Consider the following 9,545-nt stretch of genomic DNA (forward strand, 5'->3'; position numbering starts at 1 on the left):
AGGCAAAAGCATCCCATCTAAGACATTCCCAAATATCCAAGGACTTAGAATACCTACACATCCAATGTCATTGATTCATAGCTGCCTAGATGGATAGAAAAAATAAGCATGCCCTTGTCTTTACCTCACTGGCATATAGAGAAATGATAACCTAAACTAACTCTGTACTAAAAGATTCTCAAAATTCTTGTTGTATTAACTCAAGATTTTACATCAGAGATTTACTGCTCCCTGCGGTTTCCCCTGAGAAGATAAAGACAAAGATAAGCATAGTTGCTCATTCTCAGGGAAAAGTAAACGTTGAAAGCTTGTGCTACCACTGAGTCTAGAGCACTGGAAAGCAAGGTGTGATTGTAGGGGAAGCTGTAGCCATGTTTGTTTCTTGTGCAAATTAAACTTAGATCCTCTCTTTGACCTACAGCCCTAAGAAATTGATGCTTAAATTTTCTTCTAATAATTTTAACTTACTGCTTTGTGTATAAATCTTATCTGCCTTGCTGATCCTGAGAGACTCAAGGCTCACATTGTATTGTAAAAAGAATTACTGTTGCAAATGTGTATATACCTGTACTTCCAAGAACTAGGTGAAGACATGGATTTGAGAGATAAAGAAATGGAGAGATAGACAAAAACATAGAAACAGAAAAGCAATAGAGAAAGAGAGCATAAGAAGAATAAAGAGCATGCAGAGGAGCAATTGTGTGAGTCAATTCCTTCTTCCTTCAGACTTTAGTCCCTTCACTTATTTGTAGCTCCTTTTTTTTTAAACCCTGAGCAAAAACCCTAGAAGCAGGACTTTAAAGTTTTTGATAATTTTCTAAGCTATGCTATACATTTTATAGTCATTGTATTTCTCGGAAGTTATGTGTTTTTAATATATATGTCTAAAAAGCAGCTTAATTTCATAACCAGCATACTTAACACATTTTCAAGACTAATATTAATGGAAACACATTAAAGATCTTATATCTATCCTCAAACAATTTACATCAATAAGCTAAGTTATAAAAATAATCTTTTTTTCTATTGCAAAAGCTGTTAGGTGCAGTGGCTGAAAATGGAAAGCATATAGGACTGTGTTAGTTCATTATATTTCATAAGGAAATATCCATTAAACTGAATCAAAAAATATTACACATTTACCTCTCGATAAAAGTAAACTAAAGAAGTATCTTTCGTCCACTGAGTATTTCTGCTTTTTTAAGCCAGTGGTTCTCAAGCTGTTGGGAGTCAAGAGACCCTTTCAAAGGATTACCTTCATGTGCACATGTATGGATATGTGCAAATAGTTTTGCAAGCATATTAGTTCCATAAAAATATCTGACATGAAAAGTATGTTAAGCTTTTAATTCCCTATATGCGATTATTAATGAACCTTAATTTGTGTCTTTACAATGTGAGTAGAGAACCATACATAGACCCTGAGATCCAGGTAATCCTTTGAAAGGGAGAAGAAACAGAGAAGAGAAAAGCAATTAAATTATACTTCCATAAATAATAAATCATTGGAACTAGAGAGATGGCTCAGTATTTAAGAACATTGGCTGGGTTCAATTCCCAGCACACACATGACAGTTCACATGTGTGAACTATCTGTAGTTCCTAGGAATTTAACACCCTCTTATGATCTCCAACAGCACCAGGCACACAAGTGGTACACACACACACACACACACACACTCATAGGAAAAACACCCACACATATAAAATAAACAGACAAATCTCTAGAGAATTAAGTTAATGTCTAAAGAGAGAACCACATAGAAGTTCTGGGATTCCACTTTGGCAGAGAAGTGTTCTTATGAAAGTGATTCCTTTGTTGGGGGTGTTTTATTTATTGATTTTTGCTTTGTTTTTTTGTTTTCTTTTTCATTTGTGTTGTGTTGGGGAGTTGTTTTCTTTTATTGGCTTTAAAAGTGATTCTTACAAGTAGAAAGAAATAAATGAACATCAGTTGAAACTGAAGATGACAAGTAAGAGTCAGGAACACATCTCCTGACAGTCCCGTATTATACTAGAATGGAATTCCTGCATGAAATAGTTCCACTTTTCAACATGTGTTTGGCCAATTTTGTGCCTATGTGTACAAATATAATTATACATTTCTAAGTATGTAAATACTTTTTCTAAAAGCTTTTAAAACTACCAGTAGTCATTCTGGAAGTTAAGAATAGAAGATGAAGATGGAGGACAGAAAGGATTCACACATTTACATTGTACATTTATATTAAGATTGAATGTTTCACTGTAACAAATGTATAATTTTTGTAACGTAAAAGCTATGTATAAAGACATACATGTAAACATGCGAAACATGAGAATAAAACTTCCCACATTATAAAAGCATTTCATTTCCACATATTGTGTAAACTGTTGATCTTTTGACACTTTGAATTACATATTTTGCTGTAAGAATATAGCTTCTCATCTTGTATATAACATTGAATGTCTGCAATAAAGTTGGATGTCATTCTCATAAACAGAATTTTTATTTCATTTGTAAAGGTAAAGTGATTTTACTTCGAAAGCACATTTCTTCTGATCAGCTTCCGGAAAGCATGTTTCACATCCTTATTCCTCAGACTATAAATGATGGGGTTCAACATGGGGCTTACAAAAGTGTAGAACACAGCAATGATTTTGGATTGTTCAACTGACTTGTCTGTGGGAGGTCTAACATACATGCAGAACAGAGTCCCATAAAATACAGTCACTGCCACCAGATGAGACCCACAGGTGGAAAAGGCTTTGCGCCTACCTTCAGCAGAACGCATCCTCAGGATGGCAATGAGAATGAACAGGTAGGAAATGAGGATTATGAGCAGGGAATTGGAGAGGTTAAATCCTGCTACCACAAACATAGATGTTTCCTTAATGAAAGTGTTGGAGCAAGAGAGTCTTATGAGAGGAGGGTCAGCACAGTAGAAGTGATTGATGACATTGGAGCCACAGAAGGTCAAGCGATATGTCCACATGGTTTCCATCAGGCCACTAAGGAAGCCATAGATATAAGGGCCAGCAATCAGACGCACACATACCCCCTTGGACATCTTGCTGCTGTAAAGCAAAGGGTTACAGATGGCCATGTACCTGTCATAGGCCATTACAGCTAGCATATAATATTCAGTAATCACCATAGCAATGAAAAAATAACACTGAACTAAACAAGCAGCATAAGAAATGGTTTTCTTCTCTGATAAAAAGTTCACCAGCATCTTGGGAGTCACGTTGGTAGAATAGCACAAATCCAGGCAGGATAAGCTGGCAAGAAAGTAGTACATAGGAGTATGCAGGCGTGAATCTACCCTGATCAACACCATCATTCCAAGATTCCCTCCAACGGTGATCAGATAGATCACCAGGAAGAGCACAAAAAGGATAGGCTGTAGCTCTGGACGATCTGTTAATCCCAAGAGAACAAATTCGGTCACCATGGAGTAATTCCCTCTGACCATTTTCTTAGGTGCCAGCATGTTCACTTAGATGGATTTTAAAAAAGGGTGAATAAGATGCTTGTTAGATATTTTCTCTCTTTTCTCCCCATTTCCCTGTCTCACTCTTATTATTCACCCTCACACAGCTATTACAAAGTACAAAGGTCTGAGAACATCAGAGCTACTACACTGGATTTTTGAATCCTTATAAAAAGAAAGAGAGAAAGAAAGAAAGAAAGAAAGAAAGAAAGAAAGGAGGGAGGGGAGGGAGGGAGGGAGGAGGGAGGGAGGGAGGGAGGGAGGGAGGAGGGAGGGAAGGGGGAGGGAAGGAAGAAGAAAGCTCTTTGTGGGTGTGTGTGTGTGTGTGTGTGTGTGTGTGTGTGTGTGTGTGTGTACATGCACTTCCAAGTGTATGAGTGGCATGTGCATGCTACAGTGTGTACATGGAGGTCAGGACAAGCTTGGATATTGTTTCTTGCCTCTCACCTGACGGGGGCAGGGTTTTAGCACCTCTTGTTATTAAATGACTGTATGAATACAGGGACATTGTGATTACAGACACATGTTACCACAACCACCTTGAATGAATTCTAGGAAATGCCTGTCCTCATGTGTATGGTAAAAGGGTAAAGCAAGTGCTTTGCACACTGAATTATCTCCCCACCCAGGACTCACATTCTGAAAAAGATCACACACAGCCCCAGTTAGTTAATAGCACAGGTGCAGTTCATTCCTACCCAGACAGGATCCTGCCTTACCAAATTGCTTTAGGATGAAGGAGGCAATCATAATGAAATATTAGTCCAAATTGTGATGAACTTCCAAATTAACATTATAGTTTGTTAGGAAACAATATTTTCCTTTTTAAAAAATTAGGAAAGATTTTTTCAGTGACGGATACTGTGTCCATCTCTAGAAGCCTCACTTCAGAGAATTTAATTCCGTTTATATTTAATAAAAGGACAGCACTGAAGATACCATAAGTAATTTCCTCCTCAGGGTCAATTTTAGTACTACAACCTTAATGTTGTAGAATATAGCATTTCTGTGGAAATAAAAAAGTATAAAATTACATACTTGGAATAACAAAGATCTATATGATCTTTGACTAAGTAAAGAGTTTTTTTTCACAAAACAGTCTGTATGACACAGATGAAGTTATAAAGAGGACAGCATAAGAGAGTAAACTTCAGTTGACTATTAAAGCTATTCATGTAATCAATCAGGGTGAGTAAGGTGGGGGATTATGAGTCAACTGAAATTTATTGTGCAAACAGTTCACTCTGATGGGCTGGAATTTTTACTTTATTGTAATGTGAGTCCCTGTTCTAATAGTCTTTGCGATTCCTATTTTAAATATAAGAATTCATTGTTTTTAAGCAAAATCTACCAAAATATTGGTAGAAATTAATTTTATGTTTTAATCTGTCCATAAATAAGCACAAAATAGAAATCTACAGGCTTGATTCACTGTGACATAAACAATAATTCCATATGGTGTAGAATTCACCAGCTATATATTTCCAATATGTAAGCTGTCCATGGTAGCTGAGTCCAAAAAAGTACAAAGTATGTGCCTTGAATTGATGGTGCTCTCAGAATGCTGCACACTTAATTAAGATAAACTAGTGCACAAGCAATACTGAACACCACATGCAGAGAAATTACCTACTGGAGAAATAAATACTATAAATAATAATGATCTTTGCTTTGAAAAGGCTGGCTAAGCCATATGTTAAGTGTGATAAAATTATAGTCAAATGTCATCATTCAATAATAAATATTTGAACTAAATATGTAGCTATGTTTAAAATAAGGATAGACACCAAGGAACCAACAGGATAGATAGCAAAGAACAATGAGGCTTATCTGGGGTTTGAGGAATTTATAACAATTGTAAATATTTTTCTAAATAGCCATTTCCTTATGACACTGTTGACCAATCTAAAAAAATATGAGCTATTATGAGTCAACATGCATAATGATAACTTTTCAAACATACATATGATTTATGAAAACAATTACAACATAAACATAAACTAATACAAAATTTCACTGATTCTATAATTACTTATTTCTAGATAGGAAAAATCAAAACTAAATTAGATAATTTAATAAATTAAAATATATTTATTTTAAATATGGAAATCTAAAAAGTAATCATTTTATTTGGCAAGTTATATGGTTTCCTCTTTTAAAAATATAGCTGCATTTTTGGTAAGTTAGTATGTCTTGTGAATATATAAGTGAAATTTGGAGTGACTATAATTTCCATCCTACAAATTAAAAGTCAAAAGTCACAACAATAATCAAGAACATAAATACATCATGAAGCCTAGTCTATAGATGTCATTGGTATCTGAAATACTACTAGATGAAATGTAATTATCTCCTTCTCAAGAACTGATCCATATGCAAATTTCATGATAACAGAATAGCCTAGAACTGCTAAGGTCAGTATTGAATGTACATGAAGTCCTATACACAAAAGCTATTTTTTACTCACTGGATTGAATGTATGGAGTCAGAGAATAGAGAAAATTTTAGTCAAGAAAAGGGACAGAGAAAGCAAAAATAGGAGTTACTGAATTTAAAATTTAAAGTTCAGTAATTGGGCACCTAATTGCCTAAATGAGCATAAAGATGTAGAGAAGCCAGTAAGAATAGTCGAGAAAATAAAATTGTAGTGTAGAAAATGAGAAGAGAGACAGAAAAGCTAGATATTTATGGAGCCATGCAGTTCCTATGAACAACTTCCTGAGAGTGTACATTGCTCTCCTGTGCTTTACCATCATTGACTCCAGGACCCCTTCCTTTCTCCTGGTTTCCATAGCCAAGCTTCTCAGGTAAGGGGACAAGGTATGTTACCTCCTGGCTATGAATGGCCCTGACTTCTAGGCCATGTTAGATACTTGAGACTGGTATATTTTTTATATTTTTAGTAAAAAAATCTTTTAAGACTTATTTTAGATTGTAACATCTCCATTGACAAAGTCCCATTATTTCCATATTTGGAGTTCTTTCCTGTTCAGTGTCAAATATTGAGCAGTTTCCAAAGTGCCTACCATTTCCATTATCCCTCTCTTTCAATTAAGAGTCCATCAACCTTAAACACATAATTCCTAATGTACCCTTTAGATTAATTAAATTTTATTCCAATTTTCTACCACTAATAATGTAAAGATAAATATTTAAAAGTTTCTATAATATTTTTATTTCTGCTACAAATAAATGCCAAATTAACCTACTTTTCTTTTGATTTCTTATTAGTTTTATCTTTTGAGATTGTAATATAATTACTTCATTTCTCCCTTCCCTTTTCTTCATCTGAACCATCAGTTCTCAACCTGTGGGGCAGTGGCCTCCTTATGGGTTGGATAACCTTTTCATAGGAATTACCTCAGGCCATCAGAAAACTCAGATATTTACATTACAAAATTACAGTTATGAAGTAACAACAAAAATAATTTTATAGTTGGGATCACAACAACATGGGGGACATTGTTAAATGGCTGCAGCATTTGGAAATCTGAGAACCACTGTTCTAAATCCTCCCATATACTCCTCCTTCCTCTCTTTGAAATTCATGATCATTTTCTCTCATGTATTTGTGCTGAAGGTATATTATGGCTATTAGAGAATTTCCCTTAAAACAGATTCTGAAAATGTCAGTGAGATGATTAAGTAATCTTCCCATGTGACTATTTTGTGTATTTTTAATTAATCATGGAAATGCTATTTGTCCACTAGAATGAATTCCACAAATACATAATTTCAATAAAATTTTAATATTTTTCAATGACCAGTCTAAGTAAGAAATACTTATTTCAGTGAGATTAAAACTATAGACATGTATTCAAAAGGGTTTTGTTGACACTTGACTTCTCATGATGAATATCCAAATTGAAAAAAATGGAAATACAAGTCATGATTTTCATTCCTACCTGAACTCAGTAAAAGTTCTCCAAGAAACAATGAAGGTCCAAGCAAGGAACAGTTGAAAATGATTTATGCCCTATTTAAATTGGCAGTGTTCATCCACAAAGTATTTTCATAATCCCCAAAGCAACAATTAAAGAAAATATAGTAATTGGTTTAAACATGGTACTCACTAAAACCTTGGGATTTGAGCAATACGATTGCATCAGCTTTGAAGCATCTGAGCTAAATATTCTAGATGTTTATGAATTGATCCTCAGAGAATTTTTTCATTGGGAATTATTCATTCCAAGAAAATGGCTAGAACAATTAGGAATAGTATAATGTCTTGATATAATTGATGGAATTTGATGTTTCTATGATTCTTTCAAAGCTGAAATTGTGTAATATACAACCCTTCACAATGATGAAAAACTAAGTAGTCACATGGCAAATTAAATATACAATAAATATTTTCTAATAATTTTATTGATTTAATGAGAGGACTCTGAGAGAGATATACATGATCCCCTGGAGAAGGGGAAAGGGACAAGATCTCCTGGGCAAATTGGGATCATGGGGGGGGAGAGGGAGCTAGGAGAATGAGAATGGGAGAAGAGGAGGGGTGAGGAGGACATGAGGAAGCAGAAAGTTTGAGTTGGGGGAAGAATAGAAGAAAACAAGATAAGAGATACTATAATGGAGGGAGATATTTTAGGTTTAAAGAGAAATCAGGAACTAGGGAAATGTCTGGAGATCTACAAAGATGACACCAGCTAACAATCTAAGCAAAAGAGGAGAAGCTACATTAAATGCCCTTCCCTGATAATGAGATTTATGACTGACTTATATGCCATTGTATAGCTCTCATCCAGCAGCTGGTGGAAGTAGAAACAGACACCCACAGCTAATCACTGAACTGAACTGGAATCCAGTTGCAGAGAAGGATGAGTGATGAGCAAAGGGGTCCAGACAAGGCTGGTGAAACACACAGAAACAGCTGACCTGAAAAACCGGGAGCTCTTGGTCCCCAGACTGATAACTGGGAAACCAGCACAGGACTGATCCAGACCCCAGGAACATGGGTGTCAGTGAGGAGACCTTGGAAATCCATGGGCCTCCTGTAGTAGATCAGTACTTATCCCTAGCATAGATATAGACTTTGGGAGCCCATTCCACATAGAGGGATACTCCCTGAGCCAAGACACACACGGGGGTGGACCCAGGCCCTATCCCAAAGGATATGACAGACCTGAAGTCCCCTATGGAAGGCCTCACCATCCCTTGGGAGCAGATAGGGTATGTGATAGGTAGGGATTTGGTTGGGGTGTTGTATGGGAGGAGGGGAGGGAGAGGAAACTGGGATTGACATGTAAAACAATCTTGTTTCTAATTCAAATAAAAAATGGAAAAAATCAATTAGCAATTTGATACAAAGGTTTCATTAGATTGGGTTAGCTTTTGTATTTCCCGATTTATAAATGCCTTAGTGAATTCTTAGGATATGATAGATATTTGGTTTTGTTGCTCTAAGTTAATAATTCATAGCACAAGGAATTATGGGAATATAGTTACAGATGACTAGTGAAGTTTATCAGTGATGTCTTAGTCCAAATAAAACACAGGCATTTCCAAAAAAAAACCAGAAAAATCATACAATAAAACATAATACAATTATTAGAAAGAAAATCTGTATAGTATAGACATCTCTTAAATATACTAAAATTTTTCATCAAGATTTCAGAACATCATGTTCATCAATAAATAAGATAAAACAGCATTCAGATTTCATTTTCTGCCAAGTAATCAAACTATATCAAGAAATTCCCCATCAACTAAAAAGAAATTAAAAATAATCATAGATGTAGAAATTTAGTTTTTGCAAACATAACCTCATAAAGGATGAGGTGTGTCAGCAAGGAAGCAATAGGAAAAACCATGTGTGTGTGTGTGTGTGTGTGTGTGTGTGTGTGTATTTGTATTAAATACTCAAACCTATAATACACTGATGAATACTGTTTTGGAGTCTCAAGATAATTAATGGTCAGAAAAAGATGACAAAGTGGGAAAGTACAGGGAAGATGTAGGTTATACCCAATATACAATAATTACTTATATGATAATGTCTTTATTAATGTGATATACTGTGAACAATAAAAATAAATAATGAAAGTTATAAAGGTAAAGGCAACT

General features: G+C 35.1%; 1 protein-coding gene across 1 annotated transcript; it reads right to left on the minus strand.

The window, feature by feature from the left end:
• Positions 1 to 2,516: 2,516 nt before the first annotated feature.
• LOC100761375 (olfactory receptor 1030) lies at positions 2,517 to 3,473 on the minus strand. The gene has a single exon (XM_027421214.1). The coding sequence runs from the start codon at positions 3,471 to 3,473 to the stop codon at positions 2,517 to 2,519; it is 957 nt and encodes a 318-aa protein (XP_027277015.1).
• Positions 3,474 to 9,545: the final 6,072 nt, after the last annotated feature.

This window comes from Cricetulus griseus, chromosome 6 (assembly GCF_003668045.3).
Source record: "Cricetulus griseus strain 17A/GY chromosome 6, alternate assembly CriGri-PICRH-1.0, whole genome shotgun sequence".
Classification (NCBI taxonomy): Eukaryota; Metazoa; Chordata; class Mammalia; order Rodentia; family Cricetidae; genus Cricetulus; species Cricetulus griseus.

Coding starts and splice junctions, on each gene's coding strand:
- LOC100761375 (XM_027421214.1), bottom strand. CDS start 3,473: ATGCTGGCACCTAAGAAAATGGTCAGAGGGAATTACTCCATGGTGACC.